At 42.2% G+C, this 18,005-nt stretch overlaps 1 protein-coding gene across 2 annotated transcripts in view; it reads right to left on the bottom strand.

Annotated features, from left to right (window-relative positions):
- Positions 1–4,214: 4,214 nt before the first annotated feature.
- EFTUD2 (elongation factor Tu GTP binding domain containing 2) overlaps positions 4,215–18,005 on the bottom strand; it is a 35,367-nt gene continuing 21,576 nt past the window's right edge. For both annotated transcript variants that reach the window (XM_040331429.1, XM_040331430.1), the window contains exons 13-28: positions 17,432–17,522; positions 17,214–17,349; positions 16,406–16,533; positions 16,099–16,292; positions 15,182–15,293; positions 14,665–14,805; positions 13,589–13,690; positions 12,554–12,636; positions 12,301–12,387; positions 11,152–11,278; positions 9,862–9,949; positions 8,495–8,613; positions 6,264–6,358; positions 6,031–6,184; positions 5,553–5,660; positions 4,215–4,573 (exon numbers count right to left, since the gene is read on the bottom strand). In XM_040331429.1, coding sequence (XP_040187363.1) covers positions 4,478–4,573; positions 5,553–5,660; positions 6,031–6,184; positions 6,264–6,358; positions 8,495–8,613; positions 9,862–9,949; positions 11,152–11,278; positions 12,301–12,387; positions 12,554–12,636; positions 13,589–13,690; positions 14,665–14,805; positions 15,182–15,293; positions 16,099–16,292; positions 16,406–16,533; positions 17,214–17,349; positions 17,432–17,522 — 1,861 coding nt within the window. In that variant the 3' untranslated portion in view covers positions 4,215–4,477. The remainder of the gene's footprint in view (positions 4,574–5,552; positions 5,661–6,030; positions 6,185–6,263; positions 6,359–8,494; positions 8,614–9,861; positions 9,950–11,151; positions 11,279–12,300; positions 12,388–12,553; positions 12,637–13,588; positions 13,691–14,664; positions 14,806–15,181; positions 15,294–16,098; positions 16,293–16,405; positions 16,534–17,213; positions 17,350–17,431; positions 17,523–18,005) is intronic.

The following is an 18,005-nucleotide window of genomic DNA, read 5'->3' on the forward strand; positions in this document are numbered from 1 at the left end:
CGGCGGCGTAACGTATCCTGTTTACGTTACACCACCGCAAGTTTTCCGCGTAAGTGCTTGATTCACAAAGCACTTGCGTGTAAACTTGCGGCGGCGTAGCGTAAAGCCGTCCGGCGCAAGCCCGCCTAATTCAAATGGGGCGTGTACCATTTAAATTAGGCGCGCTCCCGCGGCGAACGTTCTGCGCATGCTCCGTTAGGATAATTTCCCACTGTGCTTTGCGCGAAATTACGGCGCCCCGACGTATTTTTTGAACGGCGACGTGCGTTACGTCATTTCGTATTCACGGACGTCTCACGCAAAAAAAAAAAAATATTAAAATTCGACACGGGAACGACGGCCACACTTTAACTTGGATGGTGTAATTTTACACCACCTAAAGAGGACTCGTAACATTGCGACGGGAAAAGCCGACGAGCGACGACGTAAGCGATTGCGACGAACGCGCGTACCTTCGTGGATCGCCGTAAACATCTAATTTGCATACCCGACGCAGGAAAACGACGCAAACTCCACCCAGCGGCCGCCGGAAAATTACACCTACGATCCGAAGGCGTACGAAGCCGTACGCCTGTTGGATCAAAGCCTAAAGCCGTCGTAACTTGTTTTGAGGATTCAAAACAACGCTACGACGTGGCAAATTTGAAAATACGCCGGCATATCAGTAGATACGCCGGCGTATTTCCTTTGTGAATCTGGCCCTCTAAATCTACTGGCAGCCACATTCTAAGACGAACCTATCCCTGTAAAGCAAAAAAAACAAAAAACAAACAAAAACAAACTGTATACATACCTTTTCTAAAGGTCCGGTCACCAGTGACGGAAGCTGTGTGTATGAGACAGCCGACAACGGCTAGGAAGGGATGTCATCCGTAGAGTTACTATGGGGCTTACGTTGTCAGCTGCCTCTTCTGCACACGACTCTATACACAGAAGACGCCGCTGACGGCTCAGCGTGGGACTGGACCGGAGCAGCTTCAGAAAAGTTAGGCATAGCGATTTCTTTTTTACAGTGATAGACGGATTAGTCTTAGAATGTGGCTGCCAGTATATTTAGTTAGTTTTAAGCTGAACTACTACTTTAAATCCTAAGCATTGTGGCCAACCACACTGAGTTCTCTTCTGCTAGACTACAGAACACCTCCCCTTATATTTATTGAAATAAAAAGAGGGGGAGGTGTACTTGGACATCTTTTTTCCTTTATAACAAATTTAATTTTACAAAAAAAAAAAAACAATAAACAAAGACAGAAAAAGACAATGCATACAATTTACCCCTTTAAAATTCTTTTAACATATAACACTATTTCCCCTTGGATTGCTCTGGATCTATACTCCTGTTTTTTTTTTTAATTTAATAAAAAGGGTAAGAGCTTGATATTGCCTTATATTTCTCAGTTCCCCCCAGAAAGGAGGAGAGCAAGAAAGTAAGGCAAGGGAGAAACAGAAAAAATTCCACCTTAATCTGGTCAAATTCTCTTAAACCTCTCCCCTTCCCCCCGACCCCACCCTCTCCCCTCAATCCTTCCATTACCTGAAATCTATTATTTTTATTTTATCTTCTCTCCCACCTCCCCTCTCCCTTCCCTTCAATTCAGTTTTGCTCTCATCCTGAGCAAGTATAAACATACTCCGTGCATATCTTGCGCTAATCCCCCAAAAAGAGAGAGAGAAAAAAAAAAAAAATTGGGGCAGGTAACCCCTCTTGCCCTTCACATAACCTTAATCTTATGGCCCAGTTCCTTTTCCCACTCACGAATGTAATAGGGAGTTGTATGGCCATGAGCACTCAACACCAACTTATACATTCGAGATAGCATATGGCCCGGCTCTGATATATTAACACACCACTCCTCAAAGGTGTTCAGGGGATTTGCGGGTCTAATCTGATGTTTCCATTTAATAAACAGATCCCTCAACTGACCAAATTTCCATTCCTACCTCCCCCATATTCTTTACTAGATCTCCCAATGGAAGAAGTTTCCCTTGTGGTGCCACTCCTGCACAGTTTCCTTTCCCCTCCCAACACCCTAAACTACCTCTTTCCTCCCCCGGGGGAAACCAGGGTAATCCCTCCAGGGGTATCAAGGGTGATACCGGGGGGCGAACCTTCCTGTCTTATTCATTCTATCCCATATTGTAAGTGTTGTTTTGGTCAAGGGTGATACATATTCCGACAAATATACTTGGACATCCTTGACAACACTGCTTGCAGAGATGTACTCAATATTTTTTTTTTTTTTGCTGAGAACTAATTTAATTGCGAGCAGTGCGACTACAGATGACACTGCACACAGTAGAAGTACAAATCGACAGTTAGGGCCTGTGCGGATAGCATTAGCTTCAGTTTTTGATGTTTCTGAGTTCAGAGTTCATTGAAGGGTGCATTTGGCCTACAGTTCACCTCCTTCGGACCTGCATTTCACACGCTTCAAACTAGTTTTGCATTCCCAATGACTTGTATAAAATTGTAAATCCAGTCTGACGTAAAAGCATGTCCACACACAGTCTGTGCCTTCAGCACCAGGATCTTCTAGAGAAACTTAAGGAAATTCTACATGAGAAAATATGGAGACGACTACTACTGCATATCTCTCCTTTGGCAAGTTCCCGTTGCCTGACTGTCTGCCCATACATCCTCTCTTGATTGAATGGTTTGAGTCACTGACTTAGAATAAGTATGCAGACAGAGACTTCTGAGCTGCGTTAACTGTGTTGAGTTGGTGAGGGTTAGAATAACATGCATGGTAACTAGCAATTGCAGAAGTTGGTAAGCATTTGGCATCCCTGGTCTTTAAAGCGGAGTTCCACCAAAGAAAAAAGAAAATTAAAAGTCAGCAGCTACAAATACTGCAGCTGCTGACTTTTAATATTAGAACACTTACTTGTCCAGGGCGCCCGCGATGTCCTCACCCGAACTGTCCCTCGGCTCCCGGGTGGAGGCGCCGGCATCTTTGGTAAGGAAAACAGGAAGTGAAGTCTTGCGGAGGAGTGGCAGGACATGGCGTAGATCGCCACGAAATCTGCCCTCACCGCAAGTGGAAGCAAATACCTGTATTATACAAATACCTGCTCCTCCCTGAAAGGTGCCAAATGTGACACCGGAGGGGGGTAGGAATCCGAAAAGCGGAAGTTCCATTTTTGGGTGAAACTCTGTTTTAATGACAGGTTTTCTCTAAAATAATAATAAAAACACCATCAGGATGAATAAAAAAAAAAAATATTATTTTACTGCACTACTCATCCCTAATCTAGTGTTTAGCTAGAAATTATTTTCTACTACTAGATTGTCTCAATTTTCTGGAATGAATGACAGCAAGCTTCATTCAACCCACCTCAGTGCAGCAGTAAGGGGGTGTCAACTGCCACCACCAGAGGAGAGTTTGAATATATGTCACAGAACCAGTTGGAATACCCTGATAAAAGTAAGCATAATTTAATTAAAATAAAAAAAAAATACAGAGGGGGTAACTTTAAACTGGAGTACACTATATTAAGTTTTCTGATGATTTCTTGGCCCGAAATTCTCTCCTTTGACACGATGGGCGAGATTCAATAAAACTGGAGCACACAGAATCTGGTGCAGCTGTGCATAGTAACCAATCGGCTTCTAACTTCAGCTTGTTCGTTAAGCTTTGACAATAAGCCCCCCCATCACACCAGTGCAACTTGTCATTCGATTTAACAATTGCATGACAAGTCGCACCCTATTGTGTGCATTGGAAGAGATTGGTCCAATTCCTTTGGAGTCACACTGATTTTGAAACTAGTTCCTGGACTACTGTGCATGAAGTAGCACAGATTTCATCCAAGTGGCACTACATTGAAATCGTGCTACTTCAAGGGAAGTAGCACAATTTCAATGTCATGATCGGTGTGAACGGGGACTAAACCTTGAAGCCAATTGATTACTATGCACAGCTGCATCAGATTCTGTATGCTCCAGTTCTAGTAAATCTCCCCCCAATATCTTCTTTTGTCCATCACTGACAAAAATACAGATGTCTGAATTAGAAACTTTAGACGAATGCCACTGTGTATAAAAGAAAGTCTGCCTTGGATTGTGACAATTGCATCTAATACATTTAGTTCTGAAATGTTTACACAGACATTTGCATTTCTCAATCTGTATATACATTCCATGTTTAGTGATTTTTAAATAAAGCCTCCTAGTGTTGTATGACAAAGAGCAGAGATTGACTTTTAGACAGTAATCCAACAATTTGTAAAGTTTATTTCATTAACTAAAAATAAACAGTATGTACACATCACAAGGCGAGCGCCAATGGTAAAAAAAAGTTCATAGTTCTGCGAAAAGCACAACCAGCAGGGGGCTCTACTGACAGAGAGAACACGTCCAGGGCTGCAGAGGGTTCCATGGTAAGGACTCACTACACTGCAATAATGAAGGCTGACCTGGAACGTTGTTTGTGGCAGGCTGATATTGGTGGTTCAGAATGACAGCTGCCTCTTATGATCACATGGGATAATTTAGGACCACATCCTGTTTGGCCAACTCCAACAACATAGGATCGTCGAAAAACTTGCTGATGCTTACGTCTTCACTCAGACCCTGAAATATGGAGACCTCATATGAGTAACGTACTGTGTAATAAGTCATCACAAAGGACTAATAGTTGGCTGACAGTCTGGCATTATGGCCAGACAAGAAAAAAAAAAAAAAAAAAAAAAAAAAAAACTTTAAGCACAGTGACATGCTTCATAAATGCACTTAGTACTTCAAAGCCAGTGGCGTGCTAGTAAAATGAACACAGTGTGTGGAGGAAAATAAAGGGGGGGGGGGGGAAGGGATCAGTCATGTGACTTATCAAAGTCGTGAAAACTGCTGGCTCTCCTCCCACTAGCCATGATCTGCCTGCATTGCATAAGGCAGGGTTCCTTAAACTACGGCCCTCCAGCTGTTGCAGAACTACACATCCCATGAGGCATTGTAAAGCTCTGACATTCACAGCCATGACTAGGCATGATGGGAATTGTAGTTCCTGAACAACTGGAGGCCCGTAGTTTGAAGACCCATGGCATTAGTTAATAAGAAAAAAAGAAAAAGGTTATATTAAATTTCAGTCAGGTAAAAAAACTTTAATGCAGAAGAGTCATAGCATACTTTTTCAGCATTAAAGTGGTTCGTAGGGCATTAAGGTAAAAAACCTTCTGTAAGCAGTTCCCCCCCAGCAGCCCCCTTTATACTTGAGCCCGATCTCAACCCAGCAATTTGCACAAGAGCAGCAGCTCTCCCGACTCGCTCCCTTCGCACTGGTTCAGACACAGCAGTGAGAGCCATTGGCTCCTGACGCTGTCAATCACAGCCAGTGAGGAGGAAGCGAGGATGGGGCTGAGCCAACTCTGTATGTCGGTAGCGAGCATGCACGAGTGCCACCATAGCAAGCTCTGCAGCGAGGAGGAGACACTATAACAATCCTGCCTGTTCACCATTTTTTATACTAAAGTTACACTTTAAACCACATACAGCATTTAAACAGTAAATTAGAGGAGTAATAAAACAGTCATTGTGCTCCAAACAATTTACGTACCTTTCTACGCCTTGTCTTAATCATGAACTCCCTGGCAAGATGAGGTGCTGGCTGGGGCTCCAGAGGTCGAATAATGATGCTTTTGTCCAAGGGGTCACCTGGCACAATCTGGCAGTGGAATACAGTAAATCAATAGGTTTGAACGTAATACGCAGAATTCTAAATAAGTACTACTGAGATGACTTAAGCTGGCCATACTCTGATCAAAATTCAGCTGGTTTAGCAGTGTGCAGTAGTTCCTGCTCAACAGAAGATCATTTGATTATTGATGGAAAAAAAATTCTCGATCGGTAGTTGCAGAACACACCGATCAATGAATTCTGACAGCTGTGAACGCCACTGTCAGAAAACAATATCTGGGCGAGAGAGATTCCTCCATTCACCTTGTTTGTGTAAACAGAGGAATCTACTAGTTTTTTTTTTTTCTTTCAGCCCGTATGTCAGTGTATGGTCAGCTGTGTGTATGGTCCCAACTTACCTGCCAGTGATGGAAAACAGACAGGGAGAAGGCCTGTCCCTGAGTGTGGGTGCGCAGATCTGTCTCAAAACCAAAAGAATCTATAGCAGGGATGAATGCTTTGATGGTGTAGAGTGGGGATCCAGGTATAGGGGCATCCTGTGTAACGTGGCCTCTGTAAGACAGGACCAGACAAGTTATAAAAGCGGGACAATGAATTTATTGGATATATAGACAAAGTAATAGATACCCACCTCCTCCTGGCCAGCACAGTGTACACAGCAGAGACACAGTCTGCTGGAGCTTGCACTTCCACAAAGTAATACGGCTCCATGAGACGGGGTGTGGCCTGCAGGAAAAAGCATAATTTTGTTATCTTTCTCATCATTAATTGATGTTTCTTTCATTCCTCAATATACAATTTGCCAGTTCCTGTACCGGATCATCATTGTCATGATGGAAGAAGGGGACAGGGACTGAGAGAAGTATATTCTGACACACATAATGCTGCCTGGCTCAGTCCTCATGAAGCTTCTTCTATATCTGTGTGGCCAGGCAGCCTCTGATATGAGCCCATATCACAAGGCCCTGCTCTTCCATATGCAAGGTGAAATCAGCAAGGGAACAATTGTCCAAATAAAAAAAAATTGCAATCTACAGAAAGCGTTATGCCGCGTACACACGACCGGTTTTAATGTCATGGAAAAAAAACAACGTTTCTCTCGACGTTATTCTTGTCAAGCCTGCCTTGCATACACACGATCGTGAAAAATAAATGCTCAAGCAAAGTGCAGTGAAGTACAACACGTACGACAGCACTATAAAGGGGAAGTTCCATTGAGATGGCGCCACCCTTTGGGCAGCTTTTGCCGATTTCGTGTTAGTAAAAGTTTGGTGAAACAAGAAAAATTAGAGCATGTTCTAAATTTTTAATGCCCATTTTTCACGTCGAGAATAAATGCTCTGGAGCCTACAGACGATAGTTTTTAATGATACATTTTTGCCATGAAAAACGGTCGTGTGTACGCGGCATTAAACTTAAGCCATCTATCTACTGAACAGCTACACGTCTGAATATAAAACACCAAAAAAGGAGTGCTTTTGGTGTTCTTCATTACAATTCTTCATATGTTTCACATGAGTCTTCTGCAGCCGCTTCCACTGTTGTGTTCTACCATACTCTGCATCCATTTGGAAGGTTTACGCTAGCCTGGTCTTGTGTGTTTGTTTTTCTTACAAGTCTGAATGTGCTTTCAGGGCAAGCTGGCGTTTGTCAACCTAAGAGCCTACTGTAGCTGTGGCATGAATCCCTTTACCATTTAGACCAACACAGTGCTAGATAGAAATGAAAAGTGCCTAAGAAATGTGTTGCCTGCAGTAATCAATTAGAGTAGTCTAAAGCACTCTAAAGCACAAAAATATCTGTACGGTAAGGAAACTAGGTACAGCTTCCACTCCAGCTCATGGATATATATATATATATATATATATATATATATATATATATATATATATATATATATATATATATATATATATATATATATATATATATATATATATATATATATATATATATATACTGTAACCTTCTATATTCATCTACATCTCCCATTATAAATGCTTCAAGGCCATCTAATGGCAGAAATGTATATATAATGTGTGCTGTTCACTCCACAACACTGGTATCATGTGCAGATTTATTCTGTGCAAGAATTTGCATTGTATATGCAGTTTTCTGCATTGGAAAAAAAGCTGACATGACATCAACATTGTGGTGAACAGGTCACATAACTGACGTGCATAAAAATGCACATGAAAACTGATGTAAACTCATGTCTCTCCAAGTGAATATTATGCAGTTTTCATACACATATGGTGTGAACGACACCTTTGAGACCTCATAAACAGACCCAACTAAAGTGGTCAAGCTGTCCCTTCTCTTTTGTGTGTTGATCTAGCTGGCTGTGAGTGAAGTAATAATCATTAGGAGGCAGGTGTCAGTTTTTCCTCCATTTTGGCAGAAAACCTATTATAAGAGGTTAATGCTCTTAGCATGTGGGAGCTGTACAAGAACTAGAAGTCGCTTTACCCACCAGTTGGCAGGATGTTGCGAGAGGCTACGCACTCAGAGGTTGGTCTCTTAGTGCCATCTGGCAATACAATTCAAATACCCCCCAGTTCTGTGTCTCTCACTGAGAAAAAGATTTAACAGTGAGCATAACACAATCCAATTTTCAGAAGAAGCATATGACAAGTGTTTCTGGCTCATCCAAAGCATCTGAGAAAAAGGCTCTTGATTGGCTAAACCAAGTCCACACAAGTATTATGCTGTGAATAATCTGCACAACTTGTTTAATCTATCAGCATGAGGAATGTGATATATGTGGGCATTTTTAGAATAAAATATGACAATAACCACTTGTATAACTTTATGATGGCTTGAGGGGGATTTACAATATGCAGATGCAAAACAAGAGCTCACCATAAGGAAGGCAGAGTATACCACTCTGCGGGCTGTAGGAATGATCTGTCCACCACCGCGGTGCAAAGGCTCCTGTGCAATCACAGCATCCAGGATCTTGAACTTCACATTCCTGATCACTAGGAGAGAGACAAAGGAAGAGTGTATTCAAAAGGTGAGTAACAGAATAGGGGTCGACCAATATAGTTTTTTTTTAGGGTGATACGATACCGATTTTTCAGCTGCCTTTCAGGCCGATATCAGGTGCTGGTACATTTAAAGTTTTTATTTTTACTCTGTCATTTTTTTTTTTTTTTAAACGCTTTTATTGCCGTCGCAAGGAATGTCCCTTGTGACAGTAATAGGCAGTGACAGGTACTCTTTATGGAGGGATCTGGGGTATTTAAGGGCCCAAACCCCTCCACTGCACTTGATAGTATGTAAAACGCCAAGATCTGCGTTTTTGAATACTTTCAAATTAATTTTAATTTTTTTAAAGACATCGCTTCCGGGTTACTAGATCCAAGACCCGATTTCGGCTTTATTTGGGTCTCCCCAGTACAACTCCTTGAAGCAATATCAGTACGTTTCTGACCGATACTTTGAAAAATTCTAATATCGGCCCCCGATAAATCGGTCGACCACTATAACAGAAGGTGCATTTCAGAAAAGCACAAAATTGATTGGTTACATTGTAAGCAGTTATTCAACCCCTAAGACAGTGGCTATGGCCTTATTAGGTTACACCTCCAGAATTGCAGCCAGTCCCTTGTCATTTAGGTTAAAATGTATATATATATATTTTTTTTTAAATTTTGGATAGAGTGGAGGTGGCCAACAGCTGTCAGTTTATTTTTATGTCTGTGTCCCTTTGAGGAGTCTTACCTTCAGACACGACAGGAAGTAGCTCACTAAAGTGAGAGGAAACTTCCTCTTAGTTGTCACCTGAACAGGTGTCCCCATTGAAAGATTTTCTCTTTATTCTACTTCCATTAACAACTGTAACATTCTGGGATTTCCTGTCGGTCCAAGTGATGATCAATAAAGAGGGTGAATATCCCCATTGGGGACATAGGCAGCAATAATACCCTAAAAGGGGCTCTAGCTATTCGCAAATCTAACTAAAACAAAAATAAATGTTATTTATGTACATCTTCATAGACAGAGTAGTCCCCTGTAGTGAACAAGTGTGCTTACCATCTACTGTGCTTGGTAAAGGTGTATAAACATTGTTTATCCCTACTCTAGCTATAACATCAGAAGAATGCTTATCTCTTGCCAGAGGTCCTTTTGCATCCTTTTGTCCCCAAAAGTAAAAATTCTGAACATAGGATTTTTTTTTTTTTTTTAATTAGAGAATGGTTTTATTTCCTTGTTCTAATACTCACATTCATCACAGAGAGGCCCCTCTCTTGTACCCCACTGAAATCCTTGAACTATACTGTCCTTTACTGAACTCAACAGAGCTTTGTCCACCTGAAAAAACAAACGGAAAAAAACAACGCAGAAGCGGTGAATGTGTGTGCGCAGCTGAGTTACACACATGTAAACTAACATCACAATTTATTGTACACAGATAAAGCAGAGCTAGGACAGTATGGAAATTCTTCTGATCATCTGGAGTGTGTATTTGCAATAATGGTGATATTTAAAAAAAAAATGACTGGAGGATTATCTGATAGTTTACTGAAAATGAATTACTTGAAACGGTTTACAATAGGTTCCCTAAAATCTAATAACTATTTAAAACAGGAAATATTGCTATTTAAAAACGGACACATACTGATGGACACCAATAGGCATTGATGAATGGACTCCATTGTTGAACATTTAGGAAACATTGGGCTCAACGAAGCTTCACCCTGCTGACAGGTAAAAATTTGCCCTCAAGGGGAGCTGAACTCTATAAGATGTCCTCAAAAAAGGCAGACAGAAGCAAAGGATTGGTCACCAGCTGACCTTTCCCCATTACTAAATTGCCATGCCCTGTTCTGCACTATGTCTCTATATGGAGGCAGCCATCCTTATACAGGCAGAGCTTTGTATCCCTATGCCAGAGCCTCCAGCAAGGAGAAAGCTTTGTGGTACAGTAATGATATCGCCAAATCTTGCTGCAAATCTAGTGAGACTAGCAGTCAGAGGCAGCAGTGCCTTAGATCTCCCATGGCAGATATACAGATGTGAAGCTGTAGGTACAAAAGTAACTAAGCACCCCTCACATATAAGGAAGCGCACTGCTATTTTTCAGGAGAAATTCAAGACAAAGGGTACATTTTTCAGGGTAAGGTTTATGCACAGTTAACACTTCTATGTGTTACTTATAACATAGCAAAACCTCAGTTACACTTTAATGTGAGCTGTATTATCACTGGAGTTTCGGATGATGGCCAGACCTTAGCACACCAAAGGGTGCTTAACAGTTTGACCTGAATCCTAATCATATAAACAACACACACATTGGGTTTGAGAGGTGTATATTTTTTTTTTTTTATAAATGTATCCACAAAGATCTGTTAATGTGTGTGTATATATATATATTATACACACACACCCTACATTTTCTTAAATGAGTCCCTCTCCTAAAGAGTTCCTTACCAACAATTCAACATTTACTTTGTTTTGCTGTTTGCTTGTCATTCCTCTACATAGAACACAGATGTTTTCAGACAGACACGTACCTCAGATGGCAGAGTATCATCTACCAAAATGTTGGGTCCAGTAGTGTCTGGTCCAAATGCCCAGATAGAACGGGCAGCCAGCAAATCCCAATCATATTTTGTCTGGAAAAACTCTCCTAGTTTCTTCCTGTTGATCAGCAATATAAATAGTTAGAGAGAACAGCAGCTAGTAATGTGACCCCCCCCTATTAAAAATATTGCAATTTCCAATGCATGCAGTTTACTTGAAGTGCCACTTATGCAATACCACATTTAACCAACAGATGGAACTAAAGCTCAACATTGAAACTACATGTGGCAAAGCAATGACATTAAAAAATATTTCTGTGAGCATCTATTCCCCCCCCCCCCCAACCTCGAAAATTATTTTAAACATTAGAAATCAAAATAAGTGGTGACTGTTGGGTATAGTTGAAGACGCCAAGCTCTCTAATAGGCCTAAATAGATTTCTCAGATTTTTACTCTGCTGTGCCAGGAAAACTATAGCTTTACATGGGATATGCACAGATTACCTAAATGTTGTGCTTGTGGAAAAAATAGATCAGAACCTACCACTACAAATTAACATATGAAGCGAGGGGATTTTCAGGGAAGTCCCTTAAAGTCTGGGGTCCCTGGATAGAGTGACAAGATACCAGTGACTCCCTCCTTCACTTGATTTCTAACCCCCCCACTTTCCTTCGCCCTGTCACCCCATTGATCCGTAGACTACTACTTAGTATATGACTATACTGTTACGTAATGAAGGACCAAGGGTGTGATGTGCTGGACCATTTGGGGCAATAAAGTGTCCGATTGTTCCTGCACGAGCAGCGGTGTACTGCGATATGACCGTTTTAGTTCTTTTGGTTGATGTTTTTACTTTACTTTTTCTTGTATATCATTTTAAAACAATCTGTCAATTTGTCATGTAATGTTGCAGAGCATCGTCACGTTTGACTTGTCATTGTAGGATACTATTCATGACTATGTACTGCTTTTAGTGTCAACATGTTTTCTGCCTGATGTGCACATTTTCTTGAATAAGCCAAGTTAAAAAAAAAAAAAAATCAAAATGATAGGAGCCGGAACTCTTGAACTATATTTGTAAATGATCAAAGAACAGTGATGCAGAAAATAAACTCCCCTTCCTCCATTACAGAACTCACCTGTTCCAAGAGATCTGCACAACTTCATTTTCAATGTCTTCAGCCAGCCCTTTCTCCAATGGTTCTGCAATCATTGTGATCTTATTCCTTTACACAAAAGAATACATATTAGCCATTAGTAAGAGTCCAGATATGTTCAAGATAACAAAAAACAACAGTTCTTATGACTAGCGAGACTGACAAAAATGTTAAATGAAAAAGCTAAAGCCGGAACACAAGGTTTACACATGAATACTGAAATATCAATTCTTACTTCTTATTAGGCGTCTCAGCAAAGCACTTTAGTGACGAGGTTTCCACAACCGTCTCACAAAACGTCACCACGGGATCCGCCACCTGCAGAGGCAGTAAAAAATTAACATGGATCTCAAAAAGAACCTTCTGTCAGTCCATTCATCTCAACAACTTCCCAGTATATTATGTGCATTAAACCTATTTTTGGTATGCTATTCATCTGTAAAAAAAAGTGTCCCTTTTGTAGACATCCGAAAGCCCTGAAACTGCTGCTGGACACCGTCATCTTGGATGTGAAGTCAGCAACCCCAGCAGATTTAGGGCTGTCACTCCAGTGTCACACTCCTCTCCTCTTCACTCCAACCCCAGCAGCCCTGCCGTGGATCTTAACACACACCATTAAATGAGCGAGCGTACTAAAATCGGACCTAGTATCAGTTTCTGGCAGTCCTATGTACAGCAGAGCTTGGAACAGGAGAGGAAGAAGCCGCACAAGGAGCCAGTCAGTTGTGCTGCAGTATTCAAAAATGGAACGGAGAGAGCAGAATGACCGACATATATGCTCTTCAGTCAACACCTTCTCCTTTCACTGGTCAGTCACAGGCTGGGGGAGGGACAAGACCTGTAGATGTTAATTTCCAATATTAGAGGAAGATCAGGTCTTTTGCCCTGCAAAAGTTTTGTGGCATGGGAGGGCTGTGTAAATCTGAGGACTAGATGAAAGGAAACAAATCTTTTGGTAGGTAGCTCATATTATATATATATATATATATATATATATATATATATATATATATATGATCTGTGTAGTTAGTGGTTTGCCTGGAGGTTAGGTATAGGGCTGCTGATGGAAATGATTTTCAAACAATGTTTTTGTTATTCAAATGCAAGCTTGATGCCTGTTCTGATGACATAAATCTAAAAGCTACCTATTCATCCATCAGCAAAAGGAAAGGACACAAAAACTAAAAGAGAAAACGGAGGAACAGCCTGGACAACATTTTAATTTGCTCCCATAAGAAACAGTCATTTTACTTTTAATGGCCACACTCACCTTAATGTCAATCTCTGAATACATCTTGCGGAGGTCGTGCATTACACAGTCCAAGTACAGCTCTCCGGTACCCAGGATGACGTGTTCCCCAGACTCCTCCACCTAGACACATGTATAAAGTTACTGCAGCAAATAATGTATAATACAGGAGCAGCACTGTATGACTCAAGACTTCAGTCCCTAAATTTCCAGTGCTGGCCCTCTACAGCGCATTCTGGTATTGACCATGTCAGGTAAGCTCCCTCTAATGACTACGGACTATTGGTGGAAACCATCGACAGCAGGGGTCCCCAACCCCCGGTCATGGCCTGATGCCGGTCTGTGACCTGTTGGGGGCCAGGCCGCGGGGGCAAGGGTTTGGTGGCAGCGCAATCTCTATTGGCAGCCGCTTTTATTGCCGCACAGGCTCCGCCTCTTGTTTCTTCCCCTCCACGAGAGCTGGTCTTCTCCAAAATGGCAGCGGAGACGAAACCACCAGTTCCTACCCCAGACCTCTAGTGGCAGCTCTGGCGATACAGCAGGAGCAAGGTCTTATAATGGGCCATGCAGGAGACACCCTGCAGTCAGGCCCCTCTACACCATCCACTCAGAGCCCGGCCAAATCAAGACCCAGGTGGGACTTAGCTGTTGTTGGCCAGCAGAAGGGGACCCGTTTGTGTTTGCTGTGCCCCGGGGTGTCAGGAGGATTGCAGCAGCCGCCACTTATTGACAGGGGGGGGCAGAGCTTCACTCAATCACTGCTTACCCCCCTGCTGTGCAGCAATTAAATATAATAGCCCTTCATTGTAGCCACACAGCAGGGGTTGAGCGGCAAGCGAGCGAAGCTCCGCCCCTGTCAATAAGTGGCTTCTGCTCTCCCCCTTTTAATGCCCCAGAGCACAGCAAACACATTAATGCAATAGCCTGGTGATCCGAGGTGCTCCATGATGTTAAAACCCCATCAGTGAGTAGCAACAATACCAAGCCCCCGCCCCCCCCCAAAAAGATTGGCCGCACTGGCACCGAAAAGATCTACAGTTGCTGTGACGAACTCACCGCAGACACAGCCAATGACAGATAGCGGAAAGGCAAGTTACCTTGGTGGTGAGCGAAGGGTAACTCTTGTTGACTTTTCTTAATCCATCTAACATCTTTGGCAGTTCTGATGGGTTCACGGGCTCCACAGCAATCTTGATAACTGATGTGGTGTTGAACTTCAATGGCCTGAAAATCTGAGCCTAGAAAGACAAAACGTACAAAAACGTTACTGATTGCTGTTAGTTTGCAATATTACAGAACAAAAGAACGCCATATTCAAAGTAACATTTTTTGGACCAAAATCTATGAAGAAATTTTTTTTTTATTGGTTAAATTTTCGGCCTTTCATTTATATTGCAAAAAATAAAAAGCCCAGTGGTGATTCAAATACCACCAAAAGCTCTATTTGTGAGAAAAAAATATATAAATTGTGTTTGGGTACAGAGTTTCATGACCGTGCAATTACCAGTTAAATGAGGGGAGTGCTAAATAGCAAAAAATAGCCTGGTCATGAACGGGGTAAAATCTTTTGGAGTGCAAGTGGTTAAATAAGCCAGACACAGGCCTCATATTTACCTCCTCATTGCCCCGTGGCTCAGTGATTGTGGCAGTCTTTACAATTGGCTGGTCTGCTCCCTCAATAAGAATCCAGTTTCCAGCTGGCACTCTGTTCACTTCAATTTGATACCTGTAAAGAACAAAACAAGGTCACCTCTTGCAGGATGCAGAGTGCAACTAACCTCTAAATTTAACAGTGTTGGAAGCTATGTCTCTGGCCAGTAGTGGGGCCTAGGTATAAAACGGAACCGGCGTTACTGGATAACAAATAATCAGAGAAGGATACAGGCTACATATTTGCAGAAGATACAATAGGCTAAATTACTAAGCATTTTAAGTTAGCTAACTGTACCTAGTATCAAATATATTATATTTGTGAGATTAACACATTCTAAGTAACATGAAGAAGTAACGCAAACAGATATTTATTACTTCCCACAGAGAGAACAGTACCCCCCCCCCCCCCAATGCCTTAATCTGAATTTCTCCCCATCTGTTCATGCAAAATCCATGTTCAGCATCATCTGCCTGGACTGAGATGCTGGCTCAAGGATACCACAATCATCTATATTTTTGTCTCTGTGCGGTGTGTTCACAAAGGTTGGACATTGATCAGCCCCTGCTGCAGCCTCTCTCCTTGTTACAATGAATGAATGATCACTGGGGGAGAGAAGACTGAAGGAATGTTTCCGCCTACCTTCAACAGACTGATAACTACATGTCAGCCTAGGAACAACTAGACTGGAAATCTCAAATTGCTTTTTATTGATAAAAACATACAGCTTATACAGTTACTGTATATTAGGACATCCCAAAAATAAATTCAGGTCTTGTAAAAAGCCACATTAACGTTTCATGGATAACATGCGAGTTTAGTCTACACAGCCCAGAACAAAGAATGCATGCGAGTTGAAAGTTTGTTTTTGTGGACTCACCTGGCCACGGACACCCACAATCTTCCCACAGTGCAGATCTGGGAGTCCTCTTCATCTTCTAAAGTGTAATTCTCCCCCAACACTTTCACTGCCTGCCCAGCATGAATGGTGCCACTCAACACTCGGCCAAAGGCATGGAACTGCACCCCGTCATCTGTACTGTACATCTTGGTGGTGTGACACATTAGAGGTCCCTAATACATACAGCAGAGACAAATATTACAGATCATACAAAAGCATAGCACAAAGCACATCTCAAGCTGCATTGTAAAATTGTTCATGAAATGGAGGGATCATATGAACTCACATCTGAATCACACTGGCTCATTTCCTCTCCTAGATCACAATCGATGCCTCCAGTGTATGTGTGCTCAATCTTGGCTCTCGCACCACTCTTAGGTGAAGGGATGTGCTGGACACACATATCCACAAAACCTTACATTGTGGAAGAAAAAAAAAAAGACAAATGAAGACGGCTACAGAAGAGAGGCAAATATGCAACACATGACCCTAGACCAGGGGCGCCCACCAGTGGCCCGCGGAGCCCTCTGATGTGGCCCGTGAAGCCCTCTGATGTGGCCCACGACCTCCTGCTCAGGGATGATGGGTTGGCCAGAGCATCAGTGTTGTGAATGAAGCCAGCGGTAGAGAAAGCAAGCAGCTACGGAGCAGAGCAGCATAAGCCAATGCTTCCTGAATAGCACTGGCTCCTGTCATAGGTGGAGTGATACCAAAAGTACTCTGCCTGGGACAGCACTTACCTGAGGTCCCTCTCTGTCCACGAGTCTCTTAGCCATCTGAGATGCTTCCTCCTGATTGGCTGAGACACAGCAGTGGTGCCATTGGCTGCTGCTGTCAAAGTCAGTTAGACAATCAGGGGAGGGGGGTGGGGCCGGGGCTATGTGCTATGACTGGACACATTTTCCCACAGACACACTTCAAAATCTCATGAAAATGCCAGAAAAATTAGGGCTGCTAAAAACCGCCGTTTTGTAATCCGTTGTTAAACAGTCACACACGTTTTTGCCATTTAGTATATGGAAGCAATGTTAAACCTTGGATTCAGCCAAAAATACATACAGGATATATATGTGTGTATGATCCTGTGAGCTTACCTGTAAACTCCCCAAAAAAGCGGTTACACACAAGCCTCAGCAGAGGTCGGATGTTCAGTTTTAACTCCTCCTTGGTGAGGTGGATCCCCAGCTCCTCCAGGGTCTGAGGCAGAGATGTGTCTACATCACCCACCACCTGCACAACAAAAACGAACAATGAATAAATCAGATCATGGTGCACCAGGACCAGAACCTACACACATTTAAACCCAACATACCTGGGCCAGGATCTTGTAAAGGGGTTCAAGGACAAACTCCACAAAACTGCGTTGTGAGCTGCTTGTTGGAGCTTTCTTGGTAAATTTTCGTCTTGAAAAATGGTAGAAAAGTTAACAAGTTAAATAAAATTCGGAAGATGGAAATTTAGAAATAGCGATGCACACACGTCCATACAAGGTGGGCTAAGACCTTTAAAAAAATCTGTAATGTGTCTTGATTTGTTTAAAACAGATCCAATATATGAGAACTAAAGTTGCAATGCACACATTTTTATGGAGAACAGAAAATTCACCTACACAGTAACTTAACTGCAGCACAGCAAACAAAATCTGCTGGCTTATCTCCATGTCAAGCACTGCAACAACCAGAGAAGTAACAAATCCCACAATACAACACCACAATCCAATCCTAATAAAAAAAAAAAAACAGACGCCAATACATATTTGTTGGTGTGGATTACCTTAGGTCTAGCTCATTGCAACTATACACTTTTTCCCCCGTGCATTCTGTTTCTAACATATTTAAAGAGGGTACCGTTATTAGCACTGTGGCCCTAGGTTGAACTCTTATCAA

The sequence above is a fragment of the Rana temporaria genome, chromosome 12 (assembly GCF_905171775.1).
Source record: "Rana temporaria chromosome 12, aRanTem1.1, whole genome shotgun sequence".
Lineage (NCBI taxonomy): Eukaryota > Metazoa > Chordata > Amphibia > Anura > Ranidae > Rana > Rana temporaria.